The following is a 20,428-nucleotide window of genomic DNA, read 5'->3' on the forward strand; positions in this document are numbered from 1 at the left end:
GTGAACAGAGGCTTTCCCTGATGCAGAAAACTGGCGGTGTGGCTCTTTTTTTCTTTTCTCTTTTTGTAGTGAATAAATGTAAGTGAAGCAAGTTATCTCGCTGTCATCCCCCTCCTTTCTCCCTCCCTATGCCTGTCTTTTCCCTCTCTGTGTGTCTCTGAAATGCACACATACTCTCTTGCACAAAGGAGGGAAAGTGTCACTATGGAAACAAGGAGGCGAGATTCTAAAAGCTACCTCTTGAGACGAGAGTTAAGACAACAAAAAGGAGTCCACAGTGTGAGTGGCAGAAAAGCAGCAATATACACAACATCTATACTTCCACCGCCTGTTCTGCCGCCGTGGATGTCCTCATCACGCCGCTTTGCTGGCCCTTTACATCACTGTTTTGTGCCTTTACCAGACTGTGGACATCTGTGTCTGCGTGCAGACATGGATGTGCATTTTAATATACCCTGCCGTCTTTGTTGGATGGAAGATAGTGCAGTGTCTACATTTTAATGCATGTGGCTCTTTGGACAATTGTGCGTGTGTATGTGGGTCTGGGTGTAATATGCACCACACATTTCTTTAATAGGGCTAATCCATTTTAATCCCACCTGCCACTGTTACCTTACAATGATGAATGTAAGCCTAAATGAGTTGAGACGCAGAGAAATGCCCGAGGGACACAGAGGAGGAGGCTGGGAGGTAGATGGAAGTCTCTATATGTGTGGTTTGTGTTTGCCTGTGTGTGAACTTGTGTGCTTATGTGCGTCTGTGCGTGTGGAAGCTTGTGCGTGTGCATTTATTACGGTTTCTGCAGCATGCTGAAACAGGTTTTTCCTCCCTGCTCTGTTCAAGGCTATTTCCTGTGGGTCTGCAGGGTCACTGCTGTCCTTAGTGATGTCTCCTTCAGTCGTAATCAGCACCATGGACAGCAACACAGATCTCCACCACCGCAGGCACCACAGCGGGCATCCATCTCAATACACTCAAAGAGGCTGCCTCTGCTTAGCTCCTTGCCTTTTTCATTCCTGCAGATCTAAAAGAATTGGGTAGGTGAAAGCAAGCCCCCCATTAGGCTGCAATCTCGATGTACTCCTCCAATCCTTGATCATAAATTGGGATGGAAAGAAGGAGCAGGGTGAAAAAGGAAGAGGGGAAGCTAATTGTGAAAGACCTGCAGGCCACCACATCTATTAATAAAACCTCTAATGAAAAAAAGTGGATACATTTCCTCTGGGATGACAGATTCAGATGCTTGATTATGAGGGGTAAAGTACAGTACAGGCTGCTGAGAATAGAAAAGTTATTCTTTAGCACTTGTTACTATGTATAGAGCCACGTTTTCACTGCCAACAAATGTCACATGTGTTGGCTTTAAAACATAGTAGCAATATGTGGAAGCAAATGAAAGAAAGAAGAGAAAGAGAGACTAAAAAACAGGAACAGGAGAGGGAGAGATGGGAGGAGTATACTACTGTACAGAGTGAGTGAGTGGTTAAGTTTGGGTGAGAGAGGGAGAGATAGGGAGACCGAGAGAGAGAGGAGAGAGAGGGAGAGTGTGAGAGAGAGAGAGAGAGAGAGAGAGAGAGAGAGAGAGAGAGAGAGAGAGAGAGAGAGAGAGAGAGAGAGAGAGAGAAGGTGCAGATAGCGGGAGGGGAAAACCTCTTTTCTGAAAGGGATGATGTCAGTCTCTGCAGCTGAGCCCCGGTCCCCGACTTGATATGGTGAAGACTCTCTCCTCTGGAAACACACTGGCAGGCACAACCACATCCACAAAGAGGGAGAGACAGACAGAGGAGAGAAGCAGGGAGAGTCTGGTGAATTAAATCCTGCAGGTATGTATGCCATGTTATCATCCATCTCTGAGTTCATTCATTAGTGCCTTTTGTCTCGTGCTGCCTGCCATGACGCTTTAAATAACTGCAAGCGTCTCATTTGTACAAAGTAATTTTCCTGTTTTTAGATGCTGTCACAGCAAACCGTGTGTGTGTGTGTGTGTGCGTGTGTGTGTGTGTGTGTGTGTGTGTGTGTGTGTGTGTGTGTGTTTAGTGTGGACCTCTACATCCCAGCCTGTCTGTGTGAATTTGTGGGTGTGTATATTTTTGCGGGGGTGTGGAAGAAGAGTGCTTACTGCAAATGAGGGGGCACATGCACACACAGGAGCATCAGTGGAAAGTTTATAATGAAAAAGAAACTGCTGTATCGAGTCCTCTGGGGAGGTAAACAGCTTAAATTATTCAAATACAAATCAGATTTGGGATCCCCGGAGCAGAGGGCATAACCGCGATTTGAGATTAGAGTAAAGGGCTTTGTGCGAAGATACATGAGAAAAAAAAGAGCTTTTTTTTGCCTGTGGCGTCATTGTTATAGAGCCTATTCCCTCTCTGCATAGGGGATTTTCCAGGGTAAAGCAATGCCTTCTGGGATTGTGGTGGTCAGACAGGTGACATAGCTGTGGTGAGTCATCTTGTAAAATGTGCACCTGCGACACCTTTTTTCTCACTTAAGATAGCAGGTTTGCCTCCTTATGAGAGCTAATGTCATTGTTAAGCGTGGTAATCCATGTTGACCATCATTCAAGTTAAGCCAGTCTATAGGATGTATTCTGTATTATACAAGACACATGTATTTTCCAGTGGTCAGATTAGTCATTCACTTCACAGGCTGTCAGACAACAGCACATGTGGGGTCACATCCAAAAGACATCAACAAGAGGTGACATTGACAAGGGATAAAATGTCTCTTTGTATTGGAGAATCCTGCACAGCCAAGACGTGTCTCTCTCGCTCTCTCTCTCTCTCTGTCTGAGGGATTTAGGGAGAGATTCACACTGGAAATCCAATTTTGTGCCACATCAAATGTCAAGGTAGATCCTTCTGATTCTCTGTGATAACCACAGAGACAGTAGGAGGAGAAACTCATGGAGCGCACTGTGGAGGTGGAGGGGGGAAGAGGATGAAGGTTGGCGGAGAAGTAATCAGAGGCAGTGGAAGGAGGGATGGGGGGACGGAGAGAGTATCAGAGGCACCAGAGGCATCCCTTCTCCATCCCTACTACATCCCTGCTTTATCACACTTATTGGTCTCTGAGCAATATTGGAAAGCGGTTTGGTCGATTTCAAAATGTCACACCAGGAAGTGCAGATTGCTATGAAAAGATTTTTACTTGCTGATTTTCTGTCATTGAAAGAAAGGGTTTCACTCCAACAGCATATCGAAGTGGAATGGATCTGTAGGAAAGAGGTATAAATAGAATGTATTTTGGGTACCTCATGTATAATTAGAAAAACTACAGTTACAACCAGTACAGCTTGCAAACTCTGCGTAGCAAACTCTCCTTAAAATCAGCTGTGTGTCGTCTGTGAGGACAGCCTCTCTGAAGACACCTGCTGTTGGGTGCAGTGCTCCTCCAGCCACTGCAGACACACACCAGCAGGCTTTCGTTTGTTTGCACAGAACCTGCAGACCCCATTTATTCCAGCAAACCTGGAACATCAAACAGGTACTTTTAGCTATTGTGTACAGCCTGTTCCCTCTCTGGTACCGTCTGGAATGACAAATGGTTGAATAGATAAAGGCTACGTTGGCAGTAAGGCTCTGAGACTTCCTTCGGAGAGGCCATTAATTAGGAAATCCAAAGGTTGCTTGACTTTACTTTAATGTTTAGTCTTCCTTATTATCTTCTCCTCACTACAATTTTTTTTTTACCTATTTATTTACTTGGTAATTAATGTTGGTGTGCCTACTGCCCCACTTCCTTTGACTCCTACTTCAGGTGCCAGTCATGTGAGAGTGTGGTTTCTTCACTCTCATTTGAGGATTTTAAGGGGGTAGGCAGTGTTTTGATGGTTGTCGGGCAAAATTGGTTTGATGTCTTTATTTCAAAGATTTCTTTGTCCTCTTTGTTCACACCAGGGGATGTGTTCATATTAAATTATTCATACACATTTTCACTGTCGAACACAAATGATTTCTAATATCATTCTAGTGGAAATTGAGCATGATCTCCCCCTGTGTGTGCAGAGAGGGATGCTCAGTCATTCCCTCCCCCTCATGCGACAAATCCCTCCCCATCCATCTATCTATTTATCTCTCTCTCTGTGATGACTGAAGCCTCACATTCCCAAAAGAGGCAACCTCGGTGGCCCCTCAGCCTGTGTGTCATTAACGCTGACCAGTAGCCTATTTCTATCTACCCCTGATCTCCCGACCTCCCTGAGAGGCAGCCAACAGCACGCTCCACAGCGAGGAACAGGGGGACGGGGGACGGGGAGGTGATGGAGAGGGGTGCGGGGGGAGGTGAGGGGAGAGAGGAGATTGATAGGGAGGGAAAGCATGGGAGGAGAGTGGGTGGAAAGGTGAGAAGGCAACAGGGAAGGGTGGAAGATAAAAACAAATAGGGAAGGAGTGAGGTGAGGTGAACAAGAAAGAAAGGAGAAGAAAAGAGAGAAAAAAAAATGAGGAGAGGCAGAAGCAAAAATGGGGAGAGGTGGTGAGTTGCAGAGTAGGAAATTGATGGAAAAGAGAGAACAAAAGGGGAGAAAGGGAAGAGTAGGAGAAATAGGGTGGCGGCAGAGGAAAATAGACGGAGTGAGAGGGAGAGAAAAGAGATGCTATGTTAAGACCATACTCACTGATAATGTCACTCTACTTCAAAGTGCAAAGCGTTCCTGTCATGCTCCTGTATGACTGTGCCTCAGGAGAAATTTCCTCATAGATCAGATGATAAAAGGGCGCCTGACAGGAGGGTGCGTGGGGCTCCTTCTTAGTCTGTGCGACACATTCTGGGCTAAACTGTGACAAAACAAACTGAGTTTTGTGCTTTAATTTTGTCTGAATCAACACACAGCTGCTGACCGGAAGACCTGGGGGAGATTCACTGGTGCAGCGAGACCAAGTCCACCAAAGAGGATCAGGTAAAATACAGGTACATTTACGGAGAAAGCATCAGCCGTCATCTTTGTAATAAATTACCAACGCAACGCGACACAAATCAGCTCAGTCAAGGAGGAAAGCAGACCTTTATAAGGAAACTAAAAATACCATGATTTAGGCTTCTCTTATGATTGTTCTGTTTGACATATTCACAGCAGGCATTTCATTTACATGTCTTGACCAAGAGGCTCAAACGTCCCGTAAGTCATTATTCATTCAACCTCCAAGCATCACACTCATCAATTAATTAGTGACTGGGCAGGACTCCTTCAGTGTAACAAATGAAATCTGAGTTTGGCAAGTGAACCATGCATCCTCTGTCTTATTAAATATTTAATTGGATCGCTTTTACAATATTTGCAGAAAAACACCAATAACATTGTAGCTCTTTGTATATTGTTGGACTCTTGATAACAACAACAGATGGCGATCCATAGTCCCACGCTGACGCTTTTCATTTTGTTTGTGCAGTGTTACTCTACAAGTGTGAGGGGACTCTCTTCATTCAATGGTTTCATGAAAAGAAGGTATTACACCAAAATAACAAAATACTTTATCATTTGTTCAACCACCTTTCTATTTTCATGGTGACTCTCAAAAACATAATTGTAGATATCTAGAGGACCGTCACACAAAATGTTTCAGCGGGTATCAGTGAGGAATTTTCAAGCAATCTGCCGATGTTCAACAAAATATCAGTAATTTATACCCTACTGATTTAACCTTCAGCACTTGATTTGGTACCTTGGTCTCTCTTGCTGTGTTGGAAAACCTGGCAATTTGCAGTGTATTCCAACTACCAGAAACGTAGTAGATGTTCAGACAGTAAGTCAAGAATATGGTACAGTCAATCATGAAAGAATATGTATAACTATGAAGCTCATCTCTAAATAGTCAAACATAAATCTTAAAACAGTATCGGTTAGAAATGGTGATCAAAGTGCTTTATTCTCTTTATATGAATAAAAGATTATGAAATTGTCTGAATGCCAAAGTGATTTCTGTTCAGAAATGATAATGAATGGAAAATGATTAACATGGCAACATGTCTTCACCATAGCTCCTCGTCTACGTTAAGGAAAGTGAGGGTGAAGTTACATCTTTGACATGCCGCTTTCAACATTCAACAACATTTATTCTTCATGATGCATTATAACAAAAGTCAACTGAACACACAAGCCAGCATACCTTCATTCATTTTGAATTTTCCATTCTGGTGGAGAAATTGTGACTTACTGAGTAATGAGGAATAGTGAAGTAACAGGGATGCTGGTCCGTAATTCTATTTTCTGTTGTCATCAATGAGTCCAAAAATATAGTCTCTGCGGGTGCTGCCAAACCAGTATTCCTACTAAACTAATTAGAAAAGTGATTTTAACAACAACACTGCGGTTCTGTTTAGTCCACACGTCCTATGAACGTCTGCCATGGCCGCAATAGCGTCAGAACCAACACATGAATATATATATATATATATATATATATATATATATATATATATATATATATATATATTCTTCTTACAGAAAGCACCAATATGTTCATAGCACTTTAAAAACTCCTGTGAAACATTGTTATGACTATGACCCAGTGACATATTATGATACCTTACAGCGTCTTAAGATGCATTACTCATGTTCATAATCAAAATGATGACTTGAAGCCTGTTGATTAGTCTGCTGGTGTTTGCAATTTCAGTCAGTCAACAGTTACCTACCAAGATAAAGTTGCACTTTCTATTTCATTAACAGTAGCTGAAGGCTTAAGCTTCAGTTGTTGGCAAACACAATAACTTCTTCTTTCTTCCCTCTCTGTTCATGTTTACTCCCTTCCCCAATCTATCATCCTCCCCTCTTGTCTTCCATCGCTTTTTCTCAGGTTCCATCATAAATCACTGAACGGTGTGAAAACATTGCTCTGCCCAATGTGTATCTACATGAATGCCACTGTGTACTATGGCTTTTTATTCCTATGTGATGATGAAAAATATTCGTGTAGGAATAGAAGCCATTTTACACGTGGTGAGAGAGCAACATGACAAAAGCATGACAGAAGAGAGAAAGCTCCTCGCCACCTGTTCAACAGTTCTCGTACTGACTTCCATACGGGGGGATAAATGTGACTGTTGAATGTTTCCCTGTAGTAAATATACATGTACGCTCCACTTTCAGATGATGAATTAAGTGCTGATCTGTCAAACTTTGTTGTGTGAACCTGTTTTTGCCTCCAGACACAAGCAGCTTCCAGTGCTTGCAGTGTTTGATGCACGTGGTGACAGCTGCAGTCCGCAGGGACGGAAGTTTGAACATTTGTTAAACATGTCATGAACAAAAGAATAAAAGGGCAAGTAGAGACCAATGGAGATCTTTATTAACCAACTATAAAAGAGGCACTTAGTGAACCGCTTAACAACTTTACAACTGCATTTCCCTTTCCTCTCACTCTGTTTCTTTTGCACATTATTAAAATAAAACTTTGACATGAAGCATTGCACCAAAACAATCTACCTAAAATATTATACAATATAAGATACATACAGTATAAACAAGATAAAGCACCTTTGTTGTAGTAGTAAATACTATTCATAATCAAACAGTTGGAGTAACAGACAGATGATTGATTTGTGTGTGGTATTATCAGTGCATGGGAAGAACTCCGAACAGGTTTTGGGACTGTGATGTCCTTGTATGCACCTGAGTTGTAACAATGGAAGTTTTCCTAATTTTTGGTTTTATCAGCCTACATATGAAGTTCTTGGATGCTTAACACAGTATCTTTAATGAACTACAGAGAACCAGTAAAAACTATTGGTTGAATGTGCTGTAACTGCTACAGATCTCATGTTCCCCTCTGAGGACATTGGCATTCACATTACAATAAAACACAATGTAGCACCATGTTTATACAGAAGGCTAATATGATGAATGTCAATGCAGTACAGTAAAGTTTAAAAAAAATGTATACAAAATGAATATGTTGGAAGCATGTACGAAAGGTGCACAGACAATTGTCCAAGTCAGTTATGAATTTGGTCATTTTCCAGAACTGAATAAGACTGATACGATCCAATGCAAAATGAACATGCATTTCTTCGACGAAAATATTTTACTTTATTTTCAAGTATTCTTTTTTTCCGTCCTTTAGGTAAATGAAATATAATCTCTGAAATAGATAATATCCAACAAAGGAAAAGCAGAAAAAATGTCAATGATTTTCCCAACAAGCATATTCATTTTTGACCCAAAATTCATATCTTCCATTCGTCCTCACATTTGTGTAATAAAAACACATGTACAAAGAAGACATAAAGTGACTACGTAAGTATTTAAAGATAGCATTTCACAGAAAAGAGCTGTGCAATCTCATTCACCACAAGGAATTGTCTTAAACATTTAAAACTGTGAAATGTACAGTCTCCTATTCACAGATCCCTCACTCCCCACTCAGTTAATAGATTCTGACGTGTCCTTCCTTAAAGGAATCTTAAAGCTAGTGAGTTTTTGGCCAAACAGCTGGCTTAATAGGTGGTTCTGGGACTCTGCTGTCCTGTAGGAATGGCTCTCCATTGACCTAACCCCCATTTTTGGCCTTGATTTATTCAAAGAATTGTTCATGGGAAGTGAAGACACTTTAGAAATAGGGGCATGCAAAGGTCGCCCCAGAGGTCCCTTTTTGGCTTTGTAATCCCCGTTAAGAGGAGTCACACTCTCCGCTTTCTTTTGTGTGCAGCTATCAAGCAAGTTTCTTTTTGACGGCAAACCCAAGTTTGAAGTCTTACACTTGGAAACAATTTTATTGCTAACGACATCGTCCCTTACAGAGGACAGCACAGGGTAGTCGTTTGGTCCATCGGTCTTCCTTTGCAGAGAGGGATTTGCACACTTGCTGGAGCGGAATTTCTTTTTGGCTCGAGAGTCAACACCATAGTTCTCTTGTGTGGCTGGAGAGGAAAACCTTTGCAGGCTGTGGGGGGATTTCGAGTCCTTCCTCTTCTTCTGTGGTCTCACAGATTCTTTGTCCTCATTTGAGGCCGAAGCGTTCAGTGAAACCTTGGAGTGGAGGACTGGCGTGAACTCTGTAGCCTTCGTGCTGCTTGTTGTAGTGCCGTTTTTAGTGTTGTCAGTTGTTTTGGCCGAGGTAACTTTGTCTTTCATCTGACTGCTACCTTCTTGCTCCCCACCTTGAGATAAAGTCAACTGTTTGCTGTCATTCTTGGAAGCTTTCAATGAGTGATGCCACTGCTCATCATCCCTCTGTTGGTCCATTACAGCAGCAGATAATTCAGGCTCAAATGTCTTTGAAGTGATTTGACTTTCTTTTCGGCTAACCAAAGAGTCTTCACAAGATGATAGTGAATCAGTTTTTTTAGTCTCAGCTGTCGCACCTTCAGCGGAGCCTTCCTCCGCCTTAAGAGTCTCCTCCCCTCCACTGCTACTGTCTTTAGACGCTGACCAAGAGGATTTCTCTGTTCTGATACAGAGTGACTCATTCTCCTCTTTAACGTCTAACGGTTCAGTAATTGATTTTCTATTACCTTCTTTATCGAGAGGAGGTGAGGTGACTGGGTCAATGACCTCTTTCTTTGGTGTAGCAGACTCCGAAGAGCCCATATTAATAGAGTTCTCCAACTCCACAAGTAGTTCCGAGTAGTCCTCTGCAATGTCCTCAGTCTTCACATTTGTGTTGTTTGAGTCGCTGTGGTATTCACTGATGATGGTCTGTGTGGAGTCCTCTACTGTGGACACAGAGGGTTTTGAAGTCTCAGAGTTTTGATTTAAGTGCAGAGAGCTTACACTGGCAATGCCACTGTCTGAGCTATTTTCTTGCAGACTGTCAGAGAGGTTTCTCTTCTTTTTACTTGCAGGCGAATCACATTTATCTTCTTTGGAAGCAGATGCTTTGACAGGTCTGAAAACACCTCTGAATTTGAAGATTTTGTTCCCCCCCGACAGGTGCTTTTCCATGTGGCGATCAAACTGCTCTTTTTTAGAGAAGGTGTAGTTACAGGTGCTGCAGATGAACGATTTTTTAATCACATGCATGACATCGGCACAGAGCTCACAGGTGTAGAGGGTGGTGTGTTTTGAATCTATCTCATCAACCTCCTCATGGGCCCTCTTCAGATGGCCTTTTAGCTCCTGGGCCTCCTGATAAGAAACGGGGCATTTGTGACACAGGAAGATCTTTTCCAAATTGTGAACCACTAAATGTCTCTGGAGTTTAAATGGTTTGGGGAATTGTTTCCCACAGTGGTGGCAGTCTCTTGAGGGGTCTTTGCAGTTGGGATGCATCTCCACACTTTTAGGTGTTTCTGTTTTGTGGAGGACCTCAAGCGGGGTAAATGTGCTCCGCTTGCCACCTGCTCCACTGCTGCTTTTAGTTTTGTGAACTTTTGGCTCGGCCTCCTCTGAGGTTTTCTCTTCTACCACAGCGCTGTCTGCAACCACAGCGCTGTCTGCAACAACAGCCTTTTCCTGTTCTTTAATGGCTTTGCTGGGTTCTCTGTTGGCTTTGCTGGGGCGGTGTTGCATGATCGAGGTGATAAAGTTCTTCACGGCCGTCTCCTGCATGAAGCAGCCTGGAATGCCTAACATGGAGCCTTGAGTCTGACCCCTCCGGGCAAACTGAGTGGCATGCTCTCGTAAATGTTCATTGTACATCCACACATCTGATATCTCCTTCAAGCACATTCCACACGTCCAGATACCTGTCTTGTTCTTGGCATGTTTCTCCCTCAAATGGTCTCTCAGTTGCTCCCTTGAGCTGAACTTACGCTGGACACACATGTAGCAGGTTGGAGGTGGAGAGGGGTTGTGGGAGAGTTTGTGAAAGTTCAGCTCGCCCAGGGTGAGGAACCAAGTGAAGCACACTTTGCACTTGTACTGCTTATCTTTTACCTTTATTCCACAATCTTGACGTTTTCTGCCTCGCCGCTCCGTCACTTTCTTGGACTTTTCATCATCTCTATTCTCCGCGTCAACAGTTACCATAGGAGGAGCCACTGAAATATCTTTTTTGGAGTCAAAGAACTGAATCTCAGGAAGTTGAAACGTGGTCTTGATGTTTTGGATGTCAATGCTGTGAAAGGTTTGAAAACTCTTTGTGACACATGGCTCCACAGTGAAGGGGGCCGAGGGTGGGGGCAGAAGGCAAGGTGCAGTTGGCTCTTCTGCTTTACAGGTGCTGGGCTCGGAGGTCACAGTTGAGCTTGAATCAAAGCTACTGAAACCACTGGAGCCATTCCAATCAATTGAAGATTTATCAACCGTGCTTTTGTGTGGATTTGAGGGGCTGTTGCCAACTGCTTTAACCTTCTCATGAGCATCCTGCTGGTCACTTTGGGTTACACCAGTCTCTAATGCACTGTTGTGGCACATATTCAACATGATAGCATCATCGGTTGATATCGTTTCATATTCACAGCGCTTAGTTTGGTTGTCAGTGAACGTCTGCTCTGCTGGGTTTTTAATGTACTGATCTTTACTTTGCATGAACGTCTCTGAGGGAGGAAAGTCCTCAGTCACATTTGATTTGGGCGATAGCTTCTGTCTTTTGTTTCTTTTGTACACCCTCTGGCACTTTTTCCTTTTTGCTTCCTCATCTCTGGGGAACAGCAGTGAGAATGTGGTGTCGTCGTCAAGTAAGGCTTTCGGTTCGGGACTTACGCCGGAAGGATTGAGAGGGGAACAATTCAAATAGGAGAGAGGAGGCGCCTCATCTGAAGGGGTACTGTTTTCCTCACATTTTATCCCGACGGCTGCCACTTTGCTAAGAATCTCTTTGGGAAAGCTCTTTTCTGATCCTTTCTGGTCACACACCTCTTCCGCAGTGCACAGACTCTTTCTGGGCTCATCATACTCTCTGATTATATCCTTGTCTACACATATAGCACTTTCAACATTATTGTCTGTACAAACAACCCCATTTGCCATCTCTGTCATGCTTGTGCATTTAATTTCTTCCAGATCAGTACTCTGATTTAGCTCCACAGTTTCTTGCAGACCATTTGTTTGTTTTGTTGGAGATGGCGGTGTATTGTCAGAGCCAGAGTTTGAAGTAATAGGGTGAGGGAATTTCTCTGTGCCAGTAATAGTTTTGTCATTGATTTTCACCTGGCCTGTTGGAGATTTGTGCAGATCATGTAGTTCACCGCTTTTGAATTCAGGAGTGATGGCTTGAAGTATGTCTGTTTTCAATATATTTAGAAGCTCATCCGAGAAAGAGTCTGGCTCTATGTTTACCTCATTGTTTTTATTCTTTCTAGCTTTGTTGGTCTTTTTTGCTTTTGTTGGCAGCACAGCGTTTTGGTGGCCGACTTCACCCACTGCCACTACATTGGTCTCAGTTGACATTTCTTCCAGGACTGACTCAGTCTCTGCTGCTTTAAATATGAAAGTGCTACTTGTCTCAGGCAGCCCATCTATTTTACTTGGGTGACAGGTCTCTGAATCATCTTTATGTTCTTTCTCTGTAGTTTGGGATGATTCATAGATAACCATAGTCCCCCGATAGCTTGATGTTGTGCTCTCTGAGCCAATGAGTTTTTTATTTCTGACCAAATGTTTCATGGCCTTATGTCTCTTTAATCCAGGGACGGTCCTGAAACACATGAGGCAGATTTCACAAAGTTCTTTCCCCTGTTGAGCGTTGTTCTGTGTCTTTTTTTTAGATATTTCGTTGTGTATTTGTTGCATTGTTGAACACTGACCAGTCTCCATTGTTGGTGGCTTCTCTGATGGGTGAGGTGAAAGAGGCATTTGTTTATTATCACAGATGACAAGTGGTTTTGGAGCGGGCAACCCATCTAAAGCGTCTTTTCGGATAATTGTACTGTCCTCAGTTGAAGCCTTGTGAGAATTTAAATGATCTGATTCCTCCTTTCTCAGCAGGTCAGTGTGAATACACAAATGCTCATTAGGTCCAGCAGGATCATGGCAAACCTCCAACTCTGTCTTTACAATACTACCTAAGGAATCTTTGCTTGTTATTTCAGGTGGGAGACATAACGAAAAACATGTGAATGTCCTACTTTGCTGAAGGACCAGTTGTTCATCTGATAAATTGAGTTTAGCTGCAGGGTCTGAGTTCAGTGATAGCGCTGTGTCTGTTTCACTTTTGTTAAAAATCTGTGCATGGTTGACACTCAGGTCACACGGTTCACAGTCGTCTCTGGGACTCTGCTTGATGTCTGGACGCGCTTCAAGTTTACTTGCAGGTGAAATTGGTATGTAGTTGTATTGGTTCAGTTGTGGAGGTTCGTCTGAAATGTTGTTGTAGTTGAGAGGACTGAGCTTCAAATCATACATCGCATCTCTCTTTTCAAGACCATCTGACACTTCTGGGGGCTCTGCTGAGCTGGTCCCTAGAAGTGGAGAGGGAATGAAGGTTTCAGATCTGGTGATTTTACACTCTGTGATACCCAAGTCCAGGAGAGGTGGGCTCATCAAAGAATACTCCATCTTGTCTGTTGTGTTCAGTTGTTCTTTACTGTTCAATGCCTCTTCGACGTTGCTGTTTTCTTCCCTGTTTACGGGGGATTGCATATTTTTAATTGAGCTATGGTTAACATACACATCATCACATTTGCTTTGTGACTGACATGAATCCTCTTCTATGTTCCATTTCTGCAAGGGTGTTTGATGAGAGGTTTGTAAAAGATGACTGGTTGGTTTGGCAGTGTCTAGAAAGAGACAGTTACTCTCTTCAACGTCTTCTCTGCATGGTGAGTTTTGGTGACTTGCCATAAAATCAATAGGAAGGTCTTCTTTGATGTCTTGTACAATTAAAATCTCGTCCTGTTTCTGAAAGGCAAGACCCGAGTCACTAAACGAGTCATTAAATGGAGTAACTTTGCAAGAATCCCTGTCTATGATGCCATCAGACTGGGCAAGAACCAGCAGATCACTTTGTCCCTCTGACCTGGTGTCCTGGAAGGGTGAACAACAACTTGTGCTCCCTGTATTGGTTTCCATCAGTATTGGACTGCAGGGTTTGTCTGTGGTGACTATCTCCACCGACAGATCAGTTGTTGGACTTGTACTGTAAGCCGGGCTGCAGCTCTTCGAGGGAGATAGTCCAATCAAATTATCCTGCTTTGCTGTTACAACAGTTATTTCCTTGTTTACACTGTCTGAGAGAATCCGTTTTATTTCCTCAGCATGTAAAGAACTTATGTCTACAGGATTAACATTATTATCAGGGGACCGTTTTCCGCTTGCTGTTTTAATTGCATCCAGACTTTTCTCGCCAATGTCTAGACTGGTGTCGGGTAAAGTTGGTGATGAAGGATGGCTGACGGACTGCCCAGTGATTCCCTTCACTGCCTCAGCTTCCTCACAGCCAGCTGTGACCGAATGTACTGGACCGCCACTACTGTTTTTAAATAACTGATTTACATCTTCTGTTGCTGCTTTACTGTTCCCGCCAGACTCCTTAACCACATGTGGGTCATGTGTCACCACACTTGAGCAGTGAGCAGACTCGATCAAATTACTATTCTTGGTGATCTTCTCCTCTGATGTGACTTTCGTCTCAGCCTCGGTGCCACGGTTTTCTGTGGGCTCACTTGGCTGTGATGAAATTGGCTGGTTTTCATCGACTGTGAGGTCAGTGCTGTTCGAGCGAGATGACTGTGACTCATTCTGAATGAATTCAATATCATCTTTTCGCTCATTGATATTTCGAGGTGATAATGTATTCTCCTTCCCGGTAATTGCTTCCTCTTTGGTGTGATCTTCTCTCTCAACTGCATCAGTTGCCTGACATTCAATTTTGTGATGTTGACTTGTGAGAGTGGTGACATTCGGCTCTTTGTGCTCTAGTATAACAGGCTCTTTTTGGAATATAGAGTCTGAGATCACCTCAAGGCTTTTCATGAGGTTTTCTGTATATCTTTTCTGTTCTAAAATGTCTTCCTTTGTTTCTACTGGAGTCTCATTTTCAGCGTTTCTGTCCACTGACTCCTGGTCATGGTGGGGCTGTGGGTTTTCAATATGTGAAGCCGTGGTGATAAATTGTGCGGCATCTTCTTTTTCATCGAAATGTTCAAGCGCCCCTGGTTCATTATGAATTTGAGTGTGGTGTGTGTGGTGTCCACCCATTAACTCAAACTGGAATGGACTGGACCATGGTTCAGTAAAAGATTCTGAGGCCAAACTGGTGCCTGATACTTCCAGGGTTTGCACAGGGCACCTGAGATCCAGTCCAGTGCCTCCACTCTCTGACTCATCATCTAGACGTAAAGGTGAAAATTTGCTCATTTTCAACTGCTTAGGGACTTCCTGAGCTTGTATAGTTGTGCTTTCCAACTTAGTTGACTGCAGCTGGTTTTCAAGCTCATTCACTATTCTCTTTATCTCTAGCTCATCCTCTGATGCACAGCTGTTGAGATTTGCACTGTAGTCGATTATTTTTTCTGGCAGAGACAAAGGAACGTCATTGTAATCTGGTTTCTTTTCATTTGATTTCTCAGAGCTGTCTTTGTACTGCGATATCTCATCTGGCAGTACAGGGCTCACCAAAAGGTTCCAGTCTCTTTGTTCCAGAAAGGAAGGGAAGGAGGACACGAACTCTTCTTTTTTATCAGCTGTGTTCTCTATTGAATGAAAACTGTCTTTCTGAATTGGCATATCTGAGTAGAGGCCACTGTCGAATCCTGTGAGATCTCCAAACATTGCAGAGGTATCAAATGAAAGTGGAGATTTCAACAGCCCCTGTTCCTGATCCAGTGGGTAGGGCATGAGGTGGAGCGTATCTTTTTGTAGCAACGGGCCTTGGCTCTCTGTTGGAGATAGGCACACCTCATCCATCAAAGAGGTGCAAAGGGATGATTGCTTGTGTGCGTTTAGGCCATTGACTAAAGTCATGGCCTCTCCCACCATGCAGACATTGTCGCTCTGTTTTTCAAATGTGGTACTGTCTGATTGCTCTGGTTGTGTAACTTCAGGCCCCTCGCTTCTTTTGCACATTCTGTTTCTGTCGATATTGAATTCAGCTTCTGGGTTGATGTTGGGAGAGTGTGAATCGAACTGAAGTGGCGTGCTGTCTGCTCTGCTGCACTGTGGTGGTTCTTCTTTGGGGCACAGGTTGTTGGTTCTCTGTAGGGTGTTTCTGTCTGAACAGACTGTGGTGTCAGTTTCCTTTCTGGGAGACACCAGCTTCTCTCTTGATTTTTGATTGTGAGAGGTTCTGCTTTTTTCAAAGTTTTGGATTGTGTCTTTTGCTATTTGGGATGATAACACTGGATCAGCAACTTCTGGATTCAAATTCTTCTTCTTTGAGACCTCTGTACTGTCTTTGTTATCAGGCAGAATAGTGTTGTCAGTACTATACTTCTTGACAGATTTAGTGAATGTCAGTGCTAGTGTGCTAGACTCTTTACATAACTTCTGTGGGGAGAGCCTTTCATAGGTTTTCTGCTCTGGAGACTCTTTCTTTGTGAAGTCTGTCTTCTTCTCACAATCGGATTCAGTGCGATCACTGCTTCTGGGGCTGTTTATACTATCGCTTGAAACACTCACAGATGTGCTTCGTTCACTGCTTGTGGATGACCTGCTACCCCTCCTCCTGAGTCTCTGGTGAGAACCATTTTTATCAGGTGAGAGAGAAACCTCCTCACTTTTTTTCACTTCAAAACACTCCTTTGACTCATGTCGCCATGCTGCCTGGTCCCTCTCACTCCTTGCTCGCCATTTGCACTCTTTGCTGTATGTGTATTTACAGCGGCTGCTTTGATTCAGCCGGCCTTGGCTTGCTATCTTAACGGGCTCACATTCGTCATCTGAATCTGAGACATAGTCGTATTCTCCAAAGGCAGGGTTCTGTACAGTGGGAGTTAGTCTTTCCATCACTAAGGAAAACTGGAGGTTTTTAGTACCTTTAACATGAAGCTTATGGAGCTTATTTTTCTGTTGAACTATTTTGTGAATAAGTTCTTTACTCCAGGTGCCCCCTCCGGTGCTTTTCCTCTTGCTCTCTTTCACTGCAGCCCTTGAGGTTGGAGATGTGGAGGCCTGTGAGGGTGTTGACCCTCGAAGTGCAGAGCTATCCTGAAAGCTTTTAACACCACAACGCTCAGAAAACTTGCTGGATAGGAGAAACCTTTGTTTACTTTGGTTTTCATCCTCACTCTTGCACAGTTGTCTTGCCTCTTTCACTTTGTTGTCTTGTTCCCTCGTCTTCTCCCTTGAGACAATTCTTAAATTTTTATGAGAGACTTCTTTTTTTATGATAATTTTCTCATCTTGTTCCAAATTCGACGACCTTTTCTCATGTTTGTTTTCAGTGTACTGTTTATCTGTCTCAGAGTTCTCAACATCAGAGTCATAGAAATACTTTCCCTGTTTGAAAAACCTGTCGTCCTCTTTTGCTTGTTTATTTTTGCTCTCACAAACCAGAGATTCTTTGGTTTTCAGACATTGTTTATTTGATGTTGCTTTGACTGTGGTGAGGTCATCATCAGCAAATGCATCAATAAAGCTACTGTCTATTTCTGCATTGTCTGATTGATATCCCAGTCCATTTAAGGCTTCTGTGATTAGGCTGTCTAATTTGGCATCCTCCATTTCCAGGTCAGGGAGAGGGACAGGAAGGTTACCCGTACCGGAGAACAAGTTGAGTTTCATTGAATCATCTTTGTTGTCTCCTTTAGTTTCACTGTCAGATATCAGTTCTCCATTTTTATTGAGGCCCAACAGAGAAAGGTGAAGGTCAGATGGGCACCTTGGCATTGAAACAGATGACACTGCTTTTGCTGATTCTGCATGAAACTTTCTGCTGTCCTCCATCTTTGATATATCTTTGAGGTCATTTTGAGCAAAAATATGCTGAGCACAATATTGCTTATGGCCTAGAAAGGAAGACAGGTTGTTGAAATTCTGATCACACTGCTTGCATGTCAGAAGCACATCTAACTGGTCAAGATTTGCTGCGGCTAATGAGGTCGCTAACAGCTGATGTGCAGAGTATGGCGGTGGTGGCTGATGATGCTCCAGCCCAAAACTATCTATGTAACCTTTGTTTCCATCCATAGAAGTTTTTGGATGTGTGTTGTTTTGCAGGTAGCTCATCATGTCGTTGTTTGAAGCATCTGAATGAAACTGGTGAGGGTGTCCGCTCAGGTGATCTGACAGTAACTGTGTTTTGGCGTGGGCCGGTTGATAAAATGTGTGAGAGGGTGCTGACTTTGACAATTGACTGTCCTCTGAACTGATGTTAACAGGACTGGTGGATGCTGGGGAGAGGGAAGAACAGGTACTACTGGACGCAGGGTTATGGACTGGCGAGTGCAAAGGAGATTCATAAGGTGACACCATCATAAGTCCCATAGGAGGGACCTGTAATGGAGGATAGCTGTAGTTTCTTGGTGCTGCTGGAAGAGACTGGTTGAGTCCAAAATATGCCGCTTTGTTTTTGGATTCACATACTTGTGCGTGGCTCATCTCCACTTTAAAAGTTGAGACTGTATTACTGCCATGCTTTACAGTCTCCTGTCTTTGGTTGGAAAACCCATCACTGGTTCTGCTGTTCTGAAATGAGCTAGGGTTTTTCAGGGAGCTGTGTTTATGTGATTTGCTATCATCCTGCCAGTCAGAAGGAGAAACCATGTAAGGCAATTTTTGATTGCTTATTTGCCGAGATAAGTCAATTCTGTTTTGGTTCGACAAGGCATGGGTTGGCCGTATCTGCTGCCAGATCAGTCTGCTATTTTTAGAGGCAGTTGGCCTTTGATCAAGTGCTGGCTGATTCTGAAACTGATACTTGTCATTCATATCAGTATATGCAATTGTGTTTTGATCTACAGTTACATGTGTCTTATTAGATCCCTCCCATGAGTGTGGTAACCTATTTGAACCCTTGTTATTGATGTTTTTATCAAAGGACATTATGCCTGTGTTAATGTTACTGACTGGAGGGTTGCTAAATGTTTTGCTAGGAAAGTGCATTTGGGAGCCTGGACGTTGTGAAATATGTCTTGCGTGGTGCACACTTCCTTGAATGTGTGTTCTTTGGTTGGCAACTGTGTCTTTCGGACGACAGTTCATCTTACTACCCGAGGTGATGGCTCCGTCCCTGCTGTCCGTCTGTGCTATAGTGTCTGTGCTGTCAGACAGGGCAGTCTTCCCCGGCTCTGACTGCTGTGAGCTGGAGCCAGAGCTGTCACTACTGGCTGAGTCCTCACTCAGATTCCTAGGACACGGGATGGAGGATGTTACCCCTTGAACAAACTGTGACTGTGGGTGTTGAGGATAAGAACTTCTATCCTCGGGCTGCTGTTCATTACTGAATTGAGTGCTGTTCTGTGCAAGGTGTTGCCCTTCCCCAGGCGTAAAGGAATAAGAGTTTTGGGTCACATGAACTGAACCTCGCGAGGAGTTTGTAAAGTCTTGGGATTGCGGATTTTGTTCACAGACGGAGTCAGAGGTTGATTCTTCCAGAAAATTATATCCATATTGAAATGGACCAGGCACAAAGGACTTACTAGTTTCTGTAAGGGCAGTGGATTTTTGTGATGACGCCCCATAGTTAGCACCATTAAAAGTCCTTTCAGGAGACTGCCATACATTAGAGCCACTCAGCTGAAAGTCAGTCAGGATCAGCTGGCTGCCGGGCTGCGTGCTGTTGTTCTCCATTGAGGCAGGCTGCTGCTGCTGTGACAGGGGTGGATGTGGGTGAGATGACGTTCCACTTGAGGAAACCAGTGCCTGTAAGGTATAGCTTGAGGAGGTCAGGTTAGAGGAGGCCTCCTGGAAGCAGCGGCTGTAGTTGAGCTCTTCTTGCTGTAGTTCGGCCTCTCTCTCTGGTAAACTGGGAACGTGGAATCTGTAGCTGCCCGAAACTGGGCCACGACTGGTCTCCAACTTCTTGGGTGGTGCAACTTTCTGCTGTGGGTAGGCAATACCAATGGTAGGGTTGGAGCGTGGATTTGTAATGCTAAGTCTGTACAGCTGCTGTGGGTTGGCGCGCTCCGTCTTTCCTGACCGCTTCCCCTTCTCTCGGCTGCGGCCCTTTCCACTCGGAGACTGGGGGCTGCCTTTGCCACTCGACCAAGTCCTGTCGGCGGCAAATTTGGATCGGTTCTGCAGTGACCTGAAGTCAATCTTCCCTGTCTGCTGTGGCCGTATGACAGCCTCACGCTGCTGAGGACAGTCCCTTCCCTTATCTAGATTTTCAATTTTGGTCCCTTTGCTGCTGCTTCTGGCCTCAGTGCCTGAAAAGTGCTCTGAAGACTCCTTTGTGGTTTTGTCACTCTGCTGTTCCAGCGCTGTCCCTTCATCCTGCAGTTCGGACTCAGCAACCAGCTCTTTGACAGCATGCTTTTGCCGAGTCTCTGCTGCCATGGTTCACGATGCGTGCTGTGAAGGCCTGGTCCTCAGAAATGCTATCTGGGAGACAGGGGCATCGTCTTCTGGGTGGTGTGAATCAGTAAATGTCCAGTGGCAGGAACTGCAGGGACAGAGCTGCTCGCCGGAGGCTCATCTCTTCACTTTCATCGTGACCTGCTGATC

The 20,428-nt window shown here is 43.9% G+C and overlaps 1 protein-coding gene and 1 long non-coding RNA gene across 2 annotated transcripts; one reads left to right on the plus strand and one right to left on the minus strand.

Moving 5' to 3' along the window:
* Window positions 1-1,647: 1,647 nt before the first annotated feature.
* On the plus strand, window positions 1,648-7,264 carry LOC137804376 (uncharacterized). The gene is made up of 3 exons (XR_011080126.1): window positions 1,648-1,823; window positions 4,837-4,903; window positions 6,801-7,264. It is a non-coding gene; the product is annotated as an uncharacterized lncRNA (long non-coding RNA).
* A 6-nt stretch (window positions 7,265-7,270) lies between these two features.
* Window positions 7,271-20,299, minus strand: LOC137803752 (zinc finger protein 469). Its single transcript, XM_068602469.1, has one exon. It carries the CDS (start codon window positions 20,258-20,260, stop codon window positions 8,366-8,368), a length of 11,895 nt encoding a protein of 3,964 aa, XP_068458570.1. The 5' UTR covers window positions 20,261-20,299; the 3' UTR covers window positions 7,271-8,365.
* Between the last annotated feature and the right edge of the window lie 129 nt (window positions 20,300-20,428).

Source organism: Clinocottus analis, unplaced genomic scaffold (assembly GCF_023055335.1).
Source record: "Clinocottus analis isolate CAN_PGR_092001 unplaced genomic scaffold, fCliAna1.0.p SCAF_6, whole genome shotgun sequence".
NCBI classification, from domain to species: domain Eukaryota; kingdom Metazoa; phylum Chordata; class Actinopteri; order Perciformes; family Cottidae; genus Clinocottus; species Clinocottus analis.

Bases quoted from the DNA above. Each gene is read 5' to 3' on its own strand.
- LOC137803752 (XM_068602469.1), bottom strand. From the start codon at position 20,260: ATGGCAGCAGAGACTCGGCAAAAGCATGCTGTCAAAGAGCTGGTTGCT.